Source organism: Staurois parvus, unplaced genomic scaffold (assembly GCF_062004578.1).
Source record: "Staurois parvus isolate SC_StPar_1 unplaced genomic scaffold, SC_StPar_1.0 ptg000402l, whole genome shotgun sequence".
NCBI lineage: Eukaryota > Metazoa > Chordata > Amphibia > Anura > Ranidae > Staurois > Staurois parvus.
In genome coordinates this window covers 2,638,427-2,659,033 of record NW_028318198.1, presented here as the reverse complement: position 1 = coordinate 2,659,033, position 20,607 = coordinate 2,638,427, and the positions used below count along the sequence as shown (strand labels likewise).

At 40.6% G+C, this 20,607-nt stretch overlaps 1 protein-coding gene across 2 annotated transcripts in view; it reads left to right on the top strand.

The window, feature by feature from the left end:
* Positions 1–20,607, top strand: part of OLFM3 (olfactomedin 3) — a 340,444-nt gene that overhangs the window by 188,526 nt on the left and 131,311 nt on the right. The window contains exon 1 of one of the 2 annotated variants that reach the window (XM_089686596.1): positions 13,578–13,706. The exons of the other annotated variant lie outside the window; for it this stretch is intronic. Within the exon in view, the coding sequence (XP_089542722.1) occupies positions 13,578–13,706 (129 nt within the window). Of the gene's footprint in view, positions 1–13,577; positions 13,707–20,607 lie in introns of those variants that run through there. 2 annotated transcript variants of the gene reach the window in all.

Sequence of the window (20,607 nt, the reverse complement as noted above, 5' to 3'; positions counted from 1 at the left end):
GTTCTGTTTTAGGTCCAAAAACCACCCACATAATTAGGGAGGTGAATCTGCAGGTAATCAGCTTTAATGAATATCCCAAGCATAATAAACATTGCAAAACGTGGTCCATTGAATTTTAGTCAACTTTATTGAAGGCTTCTTAGGTTGGGGAAGATTTAAAGCAGATGTAAACTCAATCACTCAAGTCTGATATAACTTTAACATGTCATGTAATTTCAAGGGTTGTTTTCAGTGTTTTCAATTTTCTGCAGATTTCATTAACCTTTTTATTGTTGCTTCCGTTTAGGTTATAGTAGAGTAAAACTGCTTGCAGTATGCCATGTCAATAATCCATATGGTGGCTGCATTCCCTGGATCTATAAGTTCAGTGACCATGAAGTTTTAGCACAGTGATGCCCAAGGCTCTGCCAATTAATGCATCCAATTGTAATAGGTCAAAATGAGCGCCAAATAGAAAAATCTTTAAAATCCAAAGTCTGGATTGTTCAACTGTTCACGACAAACAGGGTAAAATTAATAAATGGCTGCCATTCAAAAAATATCTGGGTTTGTAATGCCCTTCACCACTGTCCACCTGCATCACTTCTGGGCAACATCTGTTGATCTCCACCTGCCTTGGCATGTAGGGAGATTGGTAGGCATGTCTCCCTTGTACATACACACCCACACAGGCTGAAGGTTTTTGACATTTTTTTGGCTGACTTCAAAATTTTGCACTGAGTTATACAGTCCCAATGAGTGTCAGGATCAGGATAAGTGACAGCCTTCAGAGACAAAAAGACATTTAGGTCCCATGCACACTGGGTGTTTAGCCCTGGTGCATGAAGCTCTGGCATTTAGTTGTGGGCAGACAACACTCATCCCTGGGCCAGGGGCGGACTGACAGCTCATGGGACCCCTGGGCAATAGGGGATCATGGGGCCCCTGTGTCCTTGCCCAAACTCAAAAAAGCCTATGAAAAAGGTACCAAGGGCATCTCATGGGGCCCCCTACTGACCCCGGGCCCTGGGGCAGTGCCCGAGTTTCCAAATGGTCAGTCCGCCCCTGCCCTGGGCGCATACTGCTCTAAATGTTTCAGCTGTAGAAGCTGTTAGCTTCTCTTTTAGCTTGATGGGTTTCCAGCAGTGGAACTAAATGAGCACTTGTACTCTCCACTGTAGCTGGGGCCTTTTAAACTAAAACAGGACCTGCCAGAGTGAGCAGACTGAACACTGGCTGCTCATTTTGTATGGATAATGACGGCTGTACTGTAGTATGTTATTATTATGGTATTTTTAAGACTCGTACCATCAAAAATGCCTTAATTATGGTATTTTTTGGACTTTTGCTTTCAGAACTGCCTTAATATTTCATGGCATAGGTTCAACAAGGTGTTGGAAACATTCTTCAGAGATTTTGGTCCATATTGACATGGATAGCATCATACAGTTGCTGCAGATTTGTTGGCTGCACATCCATGATGCGAATCTCATATTCCACCACATCTCAAAGGTGCTTTATTGGATTGAGATGTGGTGACTGTGAGGCCATTGGAGTACAGTAAACTCATTGTCATGTTCAAGAAACCAGTTTGAGATGATTTGAGCTTTGTGACATGGTGCATTATCCTGCTGGAAGTAGCCATCAGAAGATGGGTACACTGTAGTCATACAGGGATGGACATGGTCAGCAACAATACTCAGGTAGTCCATTGTGTTTAAATGATGCTCAGTTGGTACTAAGGTGCACAGCGTGTGCCAAGAAAATATCCCTTCACCATTACACCACCACCACCACCACCAAATTGAACCATTGATACAAGGTAGGATGGATCCATGCTTCCATGTTTTTATGCCAAATTCTGACCCTACCGTGTGAATGTCGCAGCTAAAATCGAGACTCATCAGACAAGGCAACGTTTTTGTAATCTTCTATTGTCCAATTTTGGTGATCCTGTGTGAATGTAGTTTCATTTTCCTGTTCTTAGCTGACAGGAGTTGCACCCGATGTGGTCTTCTGCTGCTGTAGCCCATCTGCTTCAAGGTTCAATTTGTTGTGGGTTCAGAGATAGTATTAATCATACCATGGTTGTACCGAGTGGTTAGTGGAGTTACAGTTGCCTCTCTATCATCTCGAACCAGTCTATCCATTCTCCTCTGACTTCAAACATTAACAAAGCATTTTCGTCCACACAACTGCCGCTCATTGGATATTTTCTATGTTTCGGACCATTCTCAGATGGTTGTGTGTGAAAATCCCAGTAGATCAGCAGTTTTGAAATACTCAGACTAGCCCATCTCGCACCAACAACAATGCCGCATTCAAAGTCACTTAAATTCCCTTTATTCCCCATTCTGATGCTCAGTTTGAACTTCAGCAAGTCATCTTCACCACATCTAGATGCCTAAATGCATTGAGGTGCTGCCATGTAATTGACTGATTAGCATTTTGTGTTACAAAGCAATTGAACAGGTGTACCAAATAAAGTGACCAGCGAGTGTATATATTTAAACAATGCAATGTTAAGCCCATAATGAAGTATATCTAAAGGCAAAACTTTTTTCTACTTTTAGATAAGAGTGGGAAAGGATTAGAACACCTGATGGGCTTTTATGGCTGTTTGTGTCCCCGGTGGGGAGATTCACTCTGTTAACTTCAATGCCTAATCAACAGAATTACAGTAAAATTGCAGAATAATTAATCGAGTACATTTAGTCACAGCATTTAGCATAATGGATTTTTAGCCAATTTGATTAAGCTGTGGAGATCAGCTATTTATCGGCCAATTAGATCTTTATGCGTACTGGAACCATTAGAGAAAAACCACACCTAGCACATTAAACTCTGTTTAGATCTTATTAACCATTCAACAATTATGAATGGATTGGATTGGATTGGACTGGAATTATATGACTCTACATGTTTCCATTCAGTACAGTTCAACATATTCAACAGGTTAGCAGAATGTACAATAATGTTATATGAAACCCCTAAAAAATTATACATGTAGCGCTACCCCTGTAAGGGCCTCTGGGTGAAGCTTGTCCTCTAGAACTGCCCTGACTTTGCAAATACCTCGATACCTTCTGACTCCCCAGGTTCAGTCATGAGTTTTTAATGCGACATTCAGCAACCTCACCACAGTGCTACACAGTGCAAATGAGGTGAAAGTCAACCAATGGTATTGTATTGAATGTTTCTCACAGATTAGATTGACAGTAGGAACAGTTAATAAACAGCAGTACACAGTAGCATAGTCTTAGGCAAGGATAGTGAAAAACGTTTTGAGAAGATCAGCATGGTTTGTGCAAAACGGGGGACCTGTGGTACAGGAGTTCAAGCCCCACACAGCCACAGTGACATTGCTTTGAATTGCCAAGCCCAGACTGTACACAATGTGGTAGGACAAAGGAACAAGGTAAGAGTAGTGATCCTATATGGACAGATAAGGGCAACACCTGTGATGCTGAAAGCTAGGTTGATATTGAGATATATATATAAATACAGTCATGGCCGAAATTGTTGGCACCCTTGATATTTCTCCAGGAAATCATGTATTTCTCACGAAACGTATTGCATTAACACATGTTTTGCTATACACATGTTTATTCCCTTTGTGTGTATTGGGACAAAACAAAAAAAGGGAGGAAAGAAAGCAAATTCGACATAATGTCACACAAACCTCCAAAAATGGGCTGGACAAAAGTATTGGCACCCTTTCACAACTGCGGATAAATAAGAATGTTACAAGCATGTGATGCTCCTGTAAACTCACCTGGGGCAAGTAACAGGTGTGGGCAATATAGAAATCACACCTGAAAGCAGATAAAAAGGAGAGACGTTCACTTAACCTTTGCATTGTGTGTCTGTCTGTGCCACACTAAGCATGGACAACAGAAAGAGGAGACGAGAACTGTCTGAGGACCTGAGAACCAAAATTGTGGCAAAATATCAACAATCTCAAGGTTACAAGTCCATCTCCAGAGAACTAGATTTGCCTTTGTCCACAGTGCGCAACATTATCAAGAAGTTTGCAACCCATGGCACTGTAGCTAATCTCCCTGGTCGTGGACGGATGAGGAAAATTGATGAAAGATTGCAACGCAGAATAGTCCGGATGGTGGATAAGCAGCCCCAAACATGTTCCAAAGACATTCAAGCTGTCCTGCAGGCTCAGGGAGCATCAGTGTCAGCGCGAACTATCCGTCGACATTTAAATGAAATGAAACGCTATGGCAGGAGACCCAGGAGGACCCCACTGCTGACACAGAGACATAAAAAAGCAAGACTACAGTTTGCCAAAATGTACTTGAGTAAGCCAAAAGCCTTCTGGGAAAACGTCTTGTGGACAGATGAGACCAAGATAGAGCTTTTCGGTAAAGCACATCATTCTACTGTTTACCGAAAACGGAATGAGGCCTACAAAGAACAAAACACAGTACCTACGGTAAAATATGGTGGAGGTTCAATGATGTTTTGGGGTTGTTTTGCTGCCTCTGGCACTGGGTGCCTTGACTGTGTGCAAGGCATCATGAAATCTGAGGATTACCAAAGGATTTTGGGTCGCACTGTAGGGCCCAGTGTCAGAAAGCTGGGTTTGCGTCCAAGATCCTGGGTCTTCCAGCAGGACAATGACCCCAAACATACGTCAAAAAGCACTCAGAAATGGATGGCAAAGAAGCGCTGGAGAGTTCTGAAGTGGCCAGCAATGAGCCCAGATCTAAATCCCATTGAACACCTGTGGAGAGATCTTAAAATTGCTGTTGGGAAAAGGTGTCCTTCCAATAAGAGAGACCTGGAGCTGTTTGCAAAGGAAGAGTGGTCCAAAATTCCGGGTGAGAGGTGTCAGAAGCTTATTGATGGTTATAGGAAGCGACTGATTTCAGTTATGTTTTCCAAAGGGTGTGCAACCAAATATTAAGTTAAGGGTGCCAATACTTTTGTCCAGCCCATTTTTGGGGTTTTGTGTGACATTATGTCATATTTGCTTTTCTGCCTCTGTTTTATATTTGTTCCAATACATACAAAGGGAATAAACATGTGTATAGCAAAACATGTGTTAATGCAATACCTTTTTTGTGTGAAATACTTGATTTTCAGGAAAAATATCAAGGGTGCCAACAATTTCGGCCATGACTGTATGTATATACACTATGTTGCTAAAAGTATTGGGATGCCTGCCTTTACAAGTACATGAACTTTAATGGCATCCCAGTCTTAGTCCATAGGGTTCAATATTGAGTTGGCCCACCCTTTGCAGCTATAACAGCTTCAACTCTTCTGGGAAGGCTGTCCACAAGGTGTAGAAGTGTGTCTATAGGAATGTTTGACCATTCTTCCAGAAGCGCATTTGAAAGGTCAGGCAATGATGTCAGACGAGAAGGTCTTGCATGCAGCCTCCACTCTAATTCATCCCAATGGTGTTCTATCGCGTTGAGGTTAGGACTATGTGCAGGCCAGTCAAGTTCTTCCACCCCAAACTCTCTCATTCATGTCTTTATGGACCTGGATTTGTGCACTGGTGAGCATCATGTTGGAAAAGGAAGGACCATCCCCAAACCGTTCCCTCAAAGTTGGGAAAATGAAATTATTCAAAATGTCTTGGTATGCTGATGCCTTAAGAGTTCCCTTCACTGGAACTAAGGGGCCAAGCCCAACCCCTGAAAAACAACCCCACACCATAATCCCCCCTCCACCAAACTTTGCACTTGGCACAATGCAGTCAGGCAAGTACCGTTCTCCTGACAACCACCAAGCGTGATTTGTCACTCCAGAGAACACGTCTCCACTGCCCTAGAGTCCAGTGATGGTGTGCTGAGTTGCTGTTTTTCCCAGTTGCTTTCACTTTGTTATAATATCACTAACAGTTGACTGTGGAGTATTTAGTAGCAAGGAAATTTCATGTATGGACTTATTGCACAGGTGGCAACCTATCATGGTACCACGCTTGAATTCACTGAGCTCCTGAGAGTGACCCATTCTTTCACAAATATTTGTAGAAGTAGTCTGCATGCCTAGATTTTATACTCCTGTGGCCATGGAAGTTATTGGAACACCTGAATCCAATGATTTGGAGGTTTGTCCCAATATTTTTGGCAATATATTGTATGTATATATATATATATATATTATTATTATTATTATACAGTATTTATAAAGCGCCAATAGTTCGCTCAGCGCTGAACAGGCGTGTGTGTATATATATATATATATATATATATATATATATATATATATATACTGAAGAGTCAATTGGTATAAGAGGCTGAATCTTCTGCTGGCAATAGTTGGGGCCCTTTAAAAACCTGAAGTGTGGGAGATGATGGTTCAGTTAGTTCTGCTTGCAGAAATAAGGTGGCAATGAATTTTTTTAACTAAAGCAGTTTAAAAATATACCTGTAGTCTGTGTATGAAAGCTAAGTGACTGAGGGTAAAGGTATGTGCTAATTGTGTCCATGTGATAAAGTCGAAAAAAGTCGAAAGAAGTTCTGTGGCAGTAATGGCAGAGATCAAGCTCTGGGACTGTAGCAAGATGAGGCAGTATAATGATAGCGGAGTAGATGGCAGAAATTTATGAGCCGCAATCAGTGCAGGTGCCTTTGCACCTCAACTGTTGTAAAATGTTGTAATGCTGAGTGTCTAACACTGTGGATTACAGTGTCACTATGCCTTTGGATACTGCAGAGCTTTGGCAATGGATGACTGATGCTGAGAGGAGCGGTGGCACTGTGCTGAGGAGTACCACAGCACTATGTAACCCTTGTGGCATTTGCCTGTAAAGAGCACCAAGCCCGCCAACAGAAACTGAGCTTGTGGCCAAATGTGATGCATCTATATAATCATTCAAATCATGTGAAAATGATTGAACACAGTCTTCACGGTCTTTGAGGCAAAAACAAATCCAATAAGGGCTTGTTCACACATGCAGCACTTTCTAAAGAGCAATCGCGTTCAGATTGCTAAAGATTTACTGCTGCTCAGGGGTTCTGGGCTTCAACAAAATTGCAGCCTCCAGCAAGAAGACACAGGGACAATACTGGAGGCAATTTACAGCACACACTAATTTTGGTATAATAATTAATGTGGAATGTATGTTCCTTGCTTTATCAAATTGTTATGGGTAAAGTTTCACTTTAAACACCACTGACTGATTTCTGATATTATTGTAAAACACATTCTGTGGTATTTGGGGAACATCAGTCACACATGATAAAGGTTCTTGTGGCGCTGGCCAGGGGCGGTCTGAAAACTCATGGGGCCCCTGGGCAATAGAGGATAATGGGGCCCCTGTGTCCTTACCCAAACTCAAAAAAGCCTATGAAAAAGGTACCAGGGGCTTCTCATGGGGCCCCTACTGACCCCGGGCCTTCGGGCAGTGCCCAAGTTTGCAAATGGTCAGTCTGCCCTTGGCGCTGGCTATATCTGGTTTGGTATGATTATCCATTCACATAGTTCATGTGAATTTGCTGGCTACTTGCTGATCAAGCGCATGAAGATATGGTATTATAGAAAAGGTCTGTGGACCCTTGCATACACATGGACAAATCAGGTGATTTTTCAAGGTCTTATAAGAGAAGTTTACCCTTGCAACCATATTGAGATGCTAATGCAAAGCTTCACACAATACAATTAATAAACGAAGTTGAAATAACCTGTTAATTAGGGAAGAGTGGAGTGATTTTTGCACAACAGATTTAGTCATCAATGTAAATTATCTAATTGAGCTACTTATGCATAATTTGCTTTAAACAAATTTACTTTGTTTTCCTTTATTTAGAGGGGTAGCTTATTTTATTTTATTTAGGAGTAAATTTAAAAACTAGTGAATGTGACATTCACCAATATTTATTGCAGGTGTATCTTCCTGGAGCAAGTGTTTTAAATTGCATTGATTTATTTACCTGCAGTGTATGCTTGGGTATTGTCATGATTACTGCTTTTTAAATATGTCCTTACCCTAGGTTTACACTTATGTGGATTTCAGTGTGTTTTCCATTTTGCAGAAGTGCACTACAGTTCATTTAACATGATTTCCTATTAATCTTGTTCACATTTCCTTCAGCAGATTGCGTTTTAAGTGTAATAGACCTCACTGGAACTTACAAAAAAGCAAGTATTGTGTTTTTGGTGCTTTTTTTAAATGCCTTTGTGCATTGTGTTTTGTGTGACAGTAAGCTGGTTGTTAAGGAGCTGGCAGCCTCTGCATCCTTAACAACCGATGAGTCAGGTAATCCAGCTGACAGCTGAATATAAAGAAACCAATTACTGACAGTTAAAAAGTAAAAAAATCAGAAAAAACTATGCGGAATCCCCTCCAATCCATACCAGGCCACATAATTCCCTCAACAGGGGGGAAATCTGGGTCAATGACTTCACGAGGGGGCAGGGCACTCGCTTGTCTCTCCCCTCACCCCCTTTCCTGACCTGTGGGCTGCATGTTCAGATAAGGATCTGGTATGGATTTTGGGGGGGACCCCACGCCATTTTTTTTTAAATTTTGGCATGAGTTTCCTCTAAAACCAGTACTAGACTCCAAGCGCCTGGTATGGTTTCTAGGTTTCTTTATATTCAGCTGTCAGCAGAGAACCTCGCTGACGGCTGATGACTGATTGGGTGTTAAGGACTCAGCAGCCACCAGCTCCTTAACAACCATGTTGTGTACTGATTGTTATGGACTCCGGTGGCTGCCCGCTCCTTAACAACCAGCTAAAGTCATACAAAGCACAAAACTCAAAAAGCATAAAAAATGCAAAAACGATTCTGGCATCAAAAACGATTCTGAAAAAAAAAATGTAAAGTGCACTAGAAAAATGCATCAAACACAATCAGCATAGATGTGAACCTAGCTTTTGTGTTCTTTGTGGGGTTTTTTTTATTTGATAACTACTTTGAGCTACTTTGATCTTTTTACTGTTACTGTTTTTTATTTCTGTGAAAAAATGTAAAATCATAAATCTAACAAAAGAACAATTTTTCTGCAAAATCTCATTCCATGCATTCTTCAAAATACAATACACTGTACAACAATACATTAATGGAAACCGAAATTGTTTATAACCCAGGACTGTTTGTGGATAATCTATCAGTTTCTCAGTTGTATCCCCGCAGCTGGGTTAAACCAATGTGGTTCCATTTTTTACTGTCTTTTTCAGGGGTAAGGGCTGTCAGTCTAGAATACAATTGTATATGTACAATATCTGTAAAGCACTGTGTAAATTGGCAGCGCTATATTAGTACCTGTAGTAATAAATAAATAATAAATAAATAAATATACAGCTGATATGTAAGTGTTCAATATTATTCCTTGATTACTCACAAGATATATATATGATTATCTGACAAAGTGTCTTTCATTGAAGTCTAGACTTGCAGACCCTTACCCCTGAGGGAGATAATAAAATTGTGGAAACGTGTTGGGTCAACCCAGCTTCAGGGATACAAGTAGAGAACTGATATATTGTTCACAAACACAGTCTTGTCCGAGTTATAAACAATTTGGGTTGGCATCAATGTATTGTTGTACCATGAGGATGTTATGCAGTTTTTCCACCACTATGGTTTTATATTATCGTATGATGTATAAAAAAGGCATTAAAGTTTGTTGCCTAAAAAGTTCCAGTGGAGTAATACAAGTGTATGTAGTTTTGGATACAGTAAAGAAAGTTTAGAACTAGAAAGATTCACCCTCTCTATGTGTACAGGTGACTATTGTCATTATAATGAGAAATCCAACATGCCATCAAACAGGGATCAAGGGAAATTTTCCAAAGGAGTCAGCTGCTCCAGTGGTAAGAGATTTCCCTAATTTTTGAGAGATTTCCTCTTACTTCCTGTTTTGTTCATAGAAAGTGATGAGAAACATTTTGCACGTGTATGAGTTGTGGAAACGTATAAACCTGGCGTCTCCACACTTTCGAAACAAAGGGCCAGTTTTTTGGCCTTCAAACTTTAGGAGGGTCGGACTGGAACTATTGAGGGTAGAAATTGTCCTGGTGTCATTGGGAGTAAACAATGCATCTTTGGTATTAGGGGAGAAATAGTGTCCCATTGTTGGTGTCATTGGGAGAAATAATGTCCCATCATTGGTGTCAGTGGGAGGAATAGTGCCCCATCATAAGTGACAGTGGGAGGAATAGTGCACCATTATTGGTGTCAGTGGGAGGAATATTGCCTTGTGAGCAGGGGTAGAGGGCCTCTTGGCATGCCTCTGTTGGATGCCAAAATGTAGGATGACACTGAGAGATCTACCTTTGGGGGTGGGTTCTGGTGGGCTACATTAGGAACCGCGGATGGGGTCACTCACCCTGCACATAGGGTACCATTTGCTGTGTAGTGCTTATCAATTGGCAAGGCGGAGACCGCTTTCAGGGAGAAACTTAGAAATGGCCTTACATCATGTACATTGAGCAAATAAACTGGACTCCTGGTAACTCTATGGTCCCATGCCAATGCACACCTTGACTGTAACTTCTGCATTTAAGAGGGACACACTGAGGACACACTGAGCCTATGCCCACTCCATCCATCCAGCGTACCTCTGTCACCTCACTCCCAGCAACAGAATGGGGTCATGTCGTGCACCTAGTGAAGACCTTATGCGTGCACTTAATTAACTCTTCCTCTTCCATACCTAATGGCCATGTTCATCCAGCGTACCCCTGTCACCTCAATTCCAGGGACAGAATAGGGTCCAACCGTGCACCTAGTGAAAACCACATGCATGCACTTAGTTACCTCTTCCTCTTCTGTACCTAACAGCCAGGCCAAGAACCTCTGCAGCGCTGATCTGCTTCCATTGCTATAGGAGATGGAGGGCTCAGGGAGGGAGCCCCAGAAGCAACCCCCTTCCATCTAGAGGACACCCATCCTTTTACCAGTACAGTTTCATGACAGGCTGCTTGTACTGATTACTAGACTTCCATTACCCTTGGCAACTACTTGGCTTTACTCTGCACCATGTTAACTCTTTCAGAACTGTCTTCTACCCCAATGTGCATTACTTACCCAAGCTGCAAGACTATGTGTAGAGTGTCGGTAACTTTCACACACTTTCAATAACTTCACATCAGGCAGGAATAACATTTCAAATTCTTTACTATAAAATTCTTCAAGAGAACAGGATGAACAGTCACAAGCCAGTTCCCCAAACTACCACTCCTATCTGTGGCTGCCCAGCGTACCTGCACAGGTGAGAGTCCATACATGGCAGAGTCCATGGTGGTGGAATCCAGATGCTGTTGTCTTCAGCAGCTGGCTTAGTCAAGGCAGACAACAGACATGTCCTGAGCATACGGCGACTCCCAGGATCTGGATCCCTGTCCCTTTCATAATGCCACAGGATCAGTGGGTTGGACCCAAAAAAAAGCCTACCAAGAAATCCCTAGAGCTGTGGCAAAAAGAATGAACCCCTTCTATCCTGCTAGGGCAGACATACTAGCTTACTACTGTAGGCAACCTGCCTACAAGCTAAGAGACTCTAATTACATCACTAGTGCCCCTGAAAACTGGGGAGTGTGAAAAGTGAGAAAAAATAATATGTATTATTGATGTATAAGTTCGGAGGGGAAAGGCCCATTTTAGCAAGTTACCAGCAGAATTGAGTCATTTCCTGCAATGTCACAAACTCACTAACAGTACTTGGCAAATTATATTTTAATTTTGGATCTCTGAATAAATGAATGAATTAATTAATTAATAATATGGCCGTCTTTTTGATTAAAAAAAATATTCTCATGTACTGAGTGGAAAATGAAACAATCAGATTACAACGTATGGGAAATCTAGCAGCACAGTTGGGTACTGTCCATGATACTTTTTGTAATTACACTAACAGTTAAAGTGTTTGTAAAGCTAGAAGGTGTTTACCTTAATGCATTATATGCATTAAGGCAAAAGGAACCAATAGAACAGCCAGAGAGGAGAGACGGGGGCAGGGCTGAACCATGCTCTGTGTGTCTATGGGAGCTCGGCAGGGGGTGATTCAGGTGAATCAGGGCTACTCTGTGCAAACCATTACACAGAGCAGGCAAGTATGACATATTTGTTATTTTAAAATAATCAGCTTTACAATCACTTTAAACTTTCAGAACTAGTTTTTGGGGTGAACCCCCTTCTGCTCAGGTCCAAAAAGCTTGTCCTAAAAATGTAACTCTTAGTGCAAATAAAAAATCATATCATAGACAATTCTCAACTGTGTTGTTGTAAGTGCAGTAAAACAGTTACAATCACTTTAAAGCAGTTCTTCAGTCCCCACACCCCACCACACAAACACAGAATTCACTGTGTCTGCTGAAAAAGGATACTTACCTGTCTAGGGATCCAGTGCTGTCCTCACTCAGACCGGTTCTTCGCTGGTCTAAAGGTCCATGCCAACTGTGGGAAGCTGGCTGTGACAGCTTGATAACCTGCTTCCCACTTTGCATGCACAAGTCGTGCTGCGCTTTCAGAATGGTCCCACAGCCTGCTTGGATCTGTGACATGTCCCAAGATTCTGTAGGCGGGGGGGGTGAATTTCTGCCCTGACCACCTAGGCAGTCTAAGTGGAACTTGGAGGGAGTACCTGTCAAACCAGGTACTCCCCCCCCCCCAAAAAAAAGTATCTGAAAATTGAAGAGGAGAGGGGAGAAAGCAGAACTTACCCTTTTGGGTGAAGTTCAGATTTAAAGAAGAATTGCATCCAGCTTTGTAAAAAAAATTAAAGGCCAGCAGCTTCAAATTTTGTAGCTGTTGACTTATAGAAAACAGGTACCTACCAGTCCATGAAGACCACAGCTGATTCTTCTCAATGCTGCAGACCCCTAGCACCACCTTCTTTGATTTGGTAGCCAGCTGTGACTCCCTGATATCTCACAACTGGCTCCCCAGGTAGACTAGTCCTGCAACTTTTGGAATATGTGAAGTCATCCCAGGAGGCTATGGGTGAGTGGGGGTTCGTGGTACAAAGCAATGTCATCCTCGCTTAGGTGAGGATTGAGAAAGTGGGAGCGGGTACCAACAAAAAAAGAAAAGTACTCGCTGCCTGCCGAAGAAAAAAGCTAAACCATAGAGGCTGGAGGGGAGGGAGAGACTGAGCAGTATTTCACTTTTTTGGTGTAGTTGCACTTTAAGCATGTGAAATCTAGTCATTCAATTACTTTCAGCCGCTGCCAAAAAAAGAAAAGCATTCATTAAAAAAACTGCTAAATATCAGGAATATTTGCCAGTTATAGCAGATGAAACTGAGTATGACTAAAACTCGTAGCAATACGTACCTTGTGTCTGCCTGTGCCATCACATGGAGGTAAAGGAAAACTAACAGAATAATTTGGATCCAGAAACATGCTGCTCATCCAACAAAAGAAATCTTTCAGTAAAGCATGTTTTCATCTTTTATGTGTGACTAAGTTTATGGCTTTGTAGAAGAAAGAAATAGTGCACAGTGGGGTTATATTAGGAAGTATTCTAGATTCTGGCAATAAGCTGAGCATTCAAGCTGAGGGCAGAATCTATAGAAGAGTCTCCTGTTGGATGCTGTTTGTGGCTCTCCGCAGTTACTCCTCCCTCTTCTTTCCATCTCTGGTGCTGATCAGTCACTATGAAAACTCATTAGCTTCCCCAGGATGGGCTCTCCGCTCCTCACACTGGGTGCTCTTCTCAGCACTATGGCAATGATCTCTAACTGGATGTCCCAGACCCTCCCCTCCCTGGCTGGGCTAAATACAACGCATATTCCCACCAGCAACTCCCTGGTAAGTGCATGCTCACCATCCCATACCTGAAATCCTTTGCTGCTGCAACATCCTTGGTTTAATCATCATTAACTCTTTCATTGCTCCACAGCGATTCAGCAGGTGAAACAAAATAGCACCATTTAGTAGCATTAAGCAGAGATGTTTTGCTTTTCATCTACTGGTTTAAATGTAAAGACACTAGAAAAATATATGTTCAGCACTAAGTTACACCGCATTTAATTAAAGTGGTAAACAGTGTTCTCTAGGGATAACTTTTTAACATCAGCTAACGTCCAGAGGGAGCAGTAATGCCCAGATTGGCTACCACTCTAAAAAGGCAATCTTGATCTTGGATGGTTTTCTTTGATACAGCTTATTCGGATTAACCTTTTTCTGATATCTTGTATATTTGTTTAGCTGTTAAAAGGTGCAGATTATGAGTTCTTTCCACATATTTGGTGCTGATAAGTGTAGAAAGGGTTAATTTACGTATATGATTGCCAAATTAAGGATGGAACAGCGGCTCCGATTTCTCAATGTGAGATTTTAAAGTAGCTTCATTAAGTATTTAACGATGGATGTTTCAGCTGCGGATATGTTTCAGCTGTTGGGAGTGCAGTAAGAATATTTTCAAATCTCTCTAGGATAGGCAGAGGAATCTACAGTATATTTTTATTCCATACAATCTGGTCCGCTAACAGAAATGATTATACTCTTTAGAGAAAGTAACCCTTCCGATGACTTGTAAAAGTACGGGAATTCCAATAATGGGTAACTGTGCCATTACAGCATCTCTCCATTTTAATCAGTCATTGTTTTTTCATCTATTAATCTCAGTGGTTTGAACTATGGAAAGCTTTGATCTAAAGCTGGAAGTTGAAGAGTTGAAGAAACAAAAAGTTTGCTTTAAGCGTAACATGGACGGCTGGTACCAGTAAAGAACTGAACATTTTACAAAGGGTTCAATAGTTACTTCCGCTGCATGTAAGGAATAAAAGCTGAAAGTGTGTGTAATGTACAGACTTTATTAGCATGCTGCCTTGCAATAGAAAACTAACTGATATGGGGAAGGAGTTTGAGTAAGACTTTAAATGGAGTTTGTTGTGAATCAGCTGGTACAAGCTACTACAAAACTCCCGTATAGTATGGACATTAGTTTTTAACAAGCTTTTTTTTTTTAAATTTAATTCTTTTTTTAGTAATGTAATGTTTTTGATTTGTTGCTAAAAATACACTAGTTAAAAATGTACGGTATGTTGATATGGTTCTTGCTTTAAACATTTAAATGTAGTTGGACTCGTATACCTCTAGCTCTGGATATAACTCTCCATGAAGGCAATAGTTTCCTGGAAGCAGTATATGGCCCAAAAAGTAATAAAATGCCAGCTTCCATCTGATGTTTTTACACATTAGCTTTGATTTATGATTTCTTGCAATAGCATACAATGGAGCAACGATTCATTATAGTGCTTAAAGGCAAACCTCCTGGGTATTGTGTGAAGCAGCTGCTAGCTGTGTCATGATCACTTTTTAAGGGCTAATTTGTATTGTTCTGTGAGTGTTATGCCTTTTTCATGCTATTTGGTAACACGTGTTGTATTAACATTTGGAGGGGGGGGTTATTGATTTTTTTAGGCCTATCCATTGTCTTTATTTTGCAGCACATTTAGTAATGCAAGCACATAGGTGTTAATAAGCCCTTATGACTATAGAGCATAGATGCAAACCAGCCACATAGTAAAGAGTGAGACTTCTTTTCAAATTGCATTTTCATACAGTAAAATTCATGTTTCATGGCTGCATCTTGCCTATGTAATTTGCCATCTGATTTGGTTTCTATTGAAATCAATGGTAACGCATCAAAACCCATGTCAATTGTATGCTAATGTGTACTTTTTATTAAATGTTGATGGGCATTAATACACATCATGATGCATTTAGGTAAGTCATAGTACATGTTGATGTGCATCTTAAAGCGGAGTTCCACCCAAAAGTAGAAGCTGCCTCCTCTCTCCATATGATGCCACATTTGGCACCGTTTGGGGAAGAGGGGGGAGCGGATACCTAGTTTTGACAGGTACCTGCTGCCCTTCTGGGTAGTTCTGGAAGTTTGTCTTTCCCACAGCACTCTGCGTAACTCAGCAGATCTCAGAGGACAAAGTGCAGCATGCTTCATGCATGCGCAGTAGGAAACCGGATGTGAAGCCACAATGCTTCACTGTAGGTTTCCCTTAGTCAAGATGGCGACGCCAGCATCAGACTACCGATCAAAGAATCGGCTCGAGGTGAGGACAGTGCTGGATTGTAGCTGCTGACTTTTATTTTTTTTTAGGAGGGAGTGGGGGCTGGAACTCTGCTTTAGCACATGCATTTTGATGCATTTCTATCAAGAATCCCTGATTGGCTTCAGGTTACATTAACAAATTAGGGTTCCAAGACTGGTCATTGCAACTCACTCAGGGTATCACATTGGAGAGTGCACACAGTATTCAGCATTTGAGGCCATGGGGTGCAAATTCAGATGACTCTAGAAAAACTCAAGAGAGCTGATGTTTCTAGTATAGATGTAAATGAATATGCATTGCGACATGGTGTGTTGTTAAAAGTTTAAGTCAGGTGTGTTTTTTGGCTGTGGATGTGTATTGAGAACTTACAGAAAATGTATGGCCCCACCAAAAAACACACATGAACAGTGAATGGGCCCCCTCATGCTTTGGATTTTGCTAGTAGCAAGTGAGTTCTCACATCTCTTTCTGGATGTGAATGGAACTGTCTATCTGCGTCTGGTCTTAGGTTCTCTGAAGGTACCTATTACTGGAAATTGTTTGTACTGTGTATGAGGCACTTTGTACTGCATTTGCTTGTTTGTGAGTTTTTGCAACAATAAAATGGAACTTGACTCTCAATCAACATTGACTATTTTGAATCCTTATGCTGCTAGCATTAGTAAATAGATAGAAAAGTATATAATGTTTACTTGTTTTAAACAGTTTTTTATATTTCTTTTGTTACTTCCTGGTTTTTATGCCTAGGCAAATGATGTCATATATCCAAGGAGTCTTCAGGAAGGGAGGAGAGGGTTTCTCAGCTAAGCACACTCTCCTACCTGCATGCCTAAGCTAAGGGCAGATGGATTCCAGGAAGTAAATGCTACATGAATAATGTGCCTTTACTTAAGATAGCCACAGCCAGAAATGCTGGGGGACAGGGTGGGGGTTGTAAGTAATTTCACAGTAAAATGAAGCATGGAGACATGAATGGGTGGGTGAGTTTGCTTTGAATGAAAAGTAAATTAAAAATTAAAAATGAATTAAATAGCGCTTTTGGATTGTGGTGTTCAGATACAGTGTAGTTCTGCTTTAACCACTTCCCGTCCAGCCCATATACATAAACGACCAGACGGGAGCAGTGCAGGAGCGGTTTGCCGTTTATAAACGCCGCCCGCATTCACAGCCTGTGCGCGCTCCCTGTGATCTCTGTACGGGACCACTGCGTGAGGTCCAGATTCATGTGATCACTGATTGGCCAATCAGTGATCACATGAATAGTAGTAAGCAAGATGTCACTTCCTGACATTATTGCTTACTACGTGTGAAATCTATGAATGATCACAGAGGTCACATGGTACAAGGTTATTCACAACATCCTTGTACCATGTGACAAGCGGTGACCAATCACAAAATAACTGTAAATAGTGAAGTGCTATAAATCAAATCCTATCTATTAAATAAAGATAAATATTATATATTACTAGCCATGCACACACATTAGTGCTCAGTGACAGATTATTGCAAACAAATAAATATCTCATTCCACAAGTATAAGTGAAACATGACCTTGAATAAGTGACAAAATACAAATAATTGTGAAGTGATTCTTTAAGAAGAAAAAATTCCCGTGCTATTTATCAATATCTCTAAAAACACACTGTGTATATACAAACATCAAACCAACCAAATAACCAAATTATATATGTGTTAATTGAGTACATAAAGTCCATGTAAGTGAATCTGTGCTGATGTGATCTTCACTCCAGTGAAAAATGAACAGAAATCCTCAAATGGCAGCAATGCCTGCTCACCTCCACACATTGACGTGCACAGGGCCACAGGGCTATAATAAACAGTAACAGATCCTCTCCACTCCACTGCTCATCACAGGGACCATGTGATAGGAAAGGACCTCTGCTCAGCGCACCTTATTCACTCCTCCTCCACTCAAGGTAACATATATAGGGTATAAAGCAAGAAACCTTCCATGGTGCAGTATCTTTTTATTTAAATTGCAGATAAAAGTTGGTAAAGCACTCACATGTGTCCCCAGTAACAATTGCCTTTCACCACATACTATGGGTGTACTGCATGGTATACTGGGTGTAGCAAGATGGTCGCTGCTGGAAGTGCGTCACCACGTACCGGAAATGACGTACCTTAAATGGTCAATGTGTGGTCAATGTGTGGAGGTGAGCAGGCATTCCTGCCATTTGAGGATTTCTGTTCATTTTTCACTGGAGTAAAGATCACATCAGCACAGATTCACTTACATGGACTTTATGTACTCACTTGACACATATATAATTTGGTTGGTTTGATGTTTGTATATACACAGTGTGTTTTTAGAGATATTGATAAATAGCACAGGAATTTTTTCTTCTTAAAGAATCACTTCACAATTATCTGTATTTTGTCACTTATTCAAGGTCATGTTTCACTTATACTTGTGGAATGAGATATTTATTTGTTTGCAATAATCTGTCACTGAGCACTAATGTGTGTGCATGGCTAGTAATATATAATATTTTTCTTTATTTAATAGGATTTGATTTATAGCGCTTCACTATTTACAGTTATTTTGTATCATCACTTATTGGTTTAAGTTAAGTGGCAGCAGCTATAGTTAGGTTTGCGACTTCCGCATTAAGCGCAGGAGGATACATACTGTCATTTCTGGTGACCAATCACAGCTCTCACAGTATTTCGCAATGGCTGCAAGAATGGAGTCAGAGAGAAGGAGAAATGATTGCTTTTACAGCCTTTATGGGTGTAAAAGCAATTAGTGTAAAAAAATAAATAAATAAATAAAATCTTCATCACCCCCACAAGTAGTACAGTGTCATTATGGTGACACTGCTTTGCTAGGGTAACAGTATGTTAAAAAAAAAAAAAAAACATAAATAAATAATAATATAAAAAAATAAAATAAAAATGTAAAAAATGTTTGAAAAATTATCATTTTTGGTTATAAACTAATTTGGGTTATTTTTGTCTTTTACTAAAAAGATAACTGAATACATTTTGGCCAAGATTTAAGAAGAAAGATTATTTATTTGCAAAATTGTATAAGAAAAATACTTTTTTTTTTAAATTTTGGACTTTTTCATTTATATAGCAAAACAAATAAAAATCCCAGTGGTGAATAAATACCACCAAAATAAAGTTTTATCTGTCTAAAAAAAATGCTAAAAAAATCATATAGGATATAGTGTTGCATGACTGCACAGTTGTCATTGAAAGTGTGATAGCACTGAAAGCTGAAAATTGGCCTGGACAGGAAAGGGGTGAAAGTGTCCGGACTTGAAGTGGTTAACACCAACCTTCCTGAAAAGGCATATTTAGGCTTACAGCGCTGCATCTGTCACAGTATTTCTAGGACAATGTGAGTTGCAACAGGGAATATTTTGTGCATTATTATATGTTATTAATCTATTTTACCACCGCAAATTAGGAAACTCATAGATTGACAGATATCTTATTGAGCACATTGTGAAGATACCTTCCTGACCTTGAATGACACTTTGTGCCACCTGGACCCCTCACACTCATGATCTGACAGTGACAATGGTGAACACATGCTTTTTCTGATCTCTCGTTCATCTGTATAAAAGAAGGATCGGTACCTGCTCATAGGAAGGTTTTCTTCCATGTTGGGAAATTTTCCTGTGACAATGAGTACCTCTGACTGCTTAAGGTGCTTGTTATCTCTCTTGAGAAAATGTGAAATAATGAGATTATTGCAGGCAATGCACAAAATACAAAGTCTTGCCTGCTTTTATCAGGACAGTTGTGAACATCCGTACTTAAAGCAGACCTATACACTGTCAACTCATGTTAATTTAACCTAAGTTTGCAGTCTTGCTGGGGTGAAGAAGAGTAGCAAATTGGCTGAAACAATTTTAATTTCTGGAGCAAATGCTATTCCAGAGTCCCTCTGCTAGCAACCATTGGTTAAATCAAAACCTTTGCTCATGTGTTCTCTGTTGAAAAAAAAGAGGATCTACAAATCTGAATTCTGATCCTTCTCTTCAGCATGGGTCATGTACAGGGGCGGACTGATCATTTGGAAACTCGGGCAGTGCTCGAGGGCCCAGGGTCAGTAGGGGGCCCCATGAGATGCCCCTGGTTCCTTTTTCATAGGCCTTTTTGAGGTTGGGCAAGGACACAGGGGGCCCCATGATCCCCCATTGCCCAGGGGCCCCATGAGTTGTCAGTCCGCCCCTGGTCATGTAACTAAATACTTGCAGGTGGAAGCTTGGTACACTATATTCTGTAGAAAAGGTAATTATTTCAGCTCTTCTGTGACTCTTTATTAATTTTAGCAATACTTTAAAATGAGACCTTACTCTAAAATGCATGGTCTACCTGCCATTAGCATGAGACAAACCTTGAGTTTTTCTCTAAGCAGTGTTGATCTACACCTAGGATAATCATCAGTAGAAATAACTTGTTTGGTTTGTGTTTTATGCAAAAAAAAACTTTTTTTTCCTAGAGTTCCACTTTAAGCATCTTTCTAGGAAATTAAATCCTAATGCAAGTTTGCTTATCATATACCAAACCCAAGGGATTTCAAAGAACTTACCTGCTGATCCTGCTGTAATAACATCCTTTCTGGCCCTAGGTCAACAACGCTATAGGCTGCTATA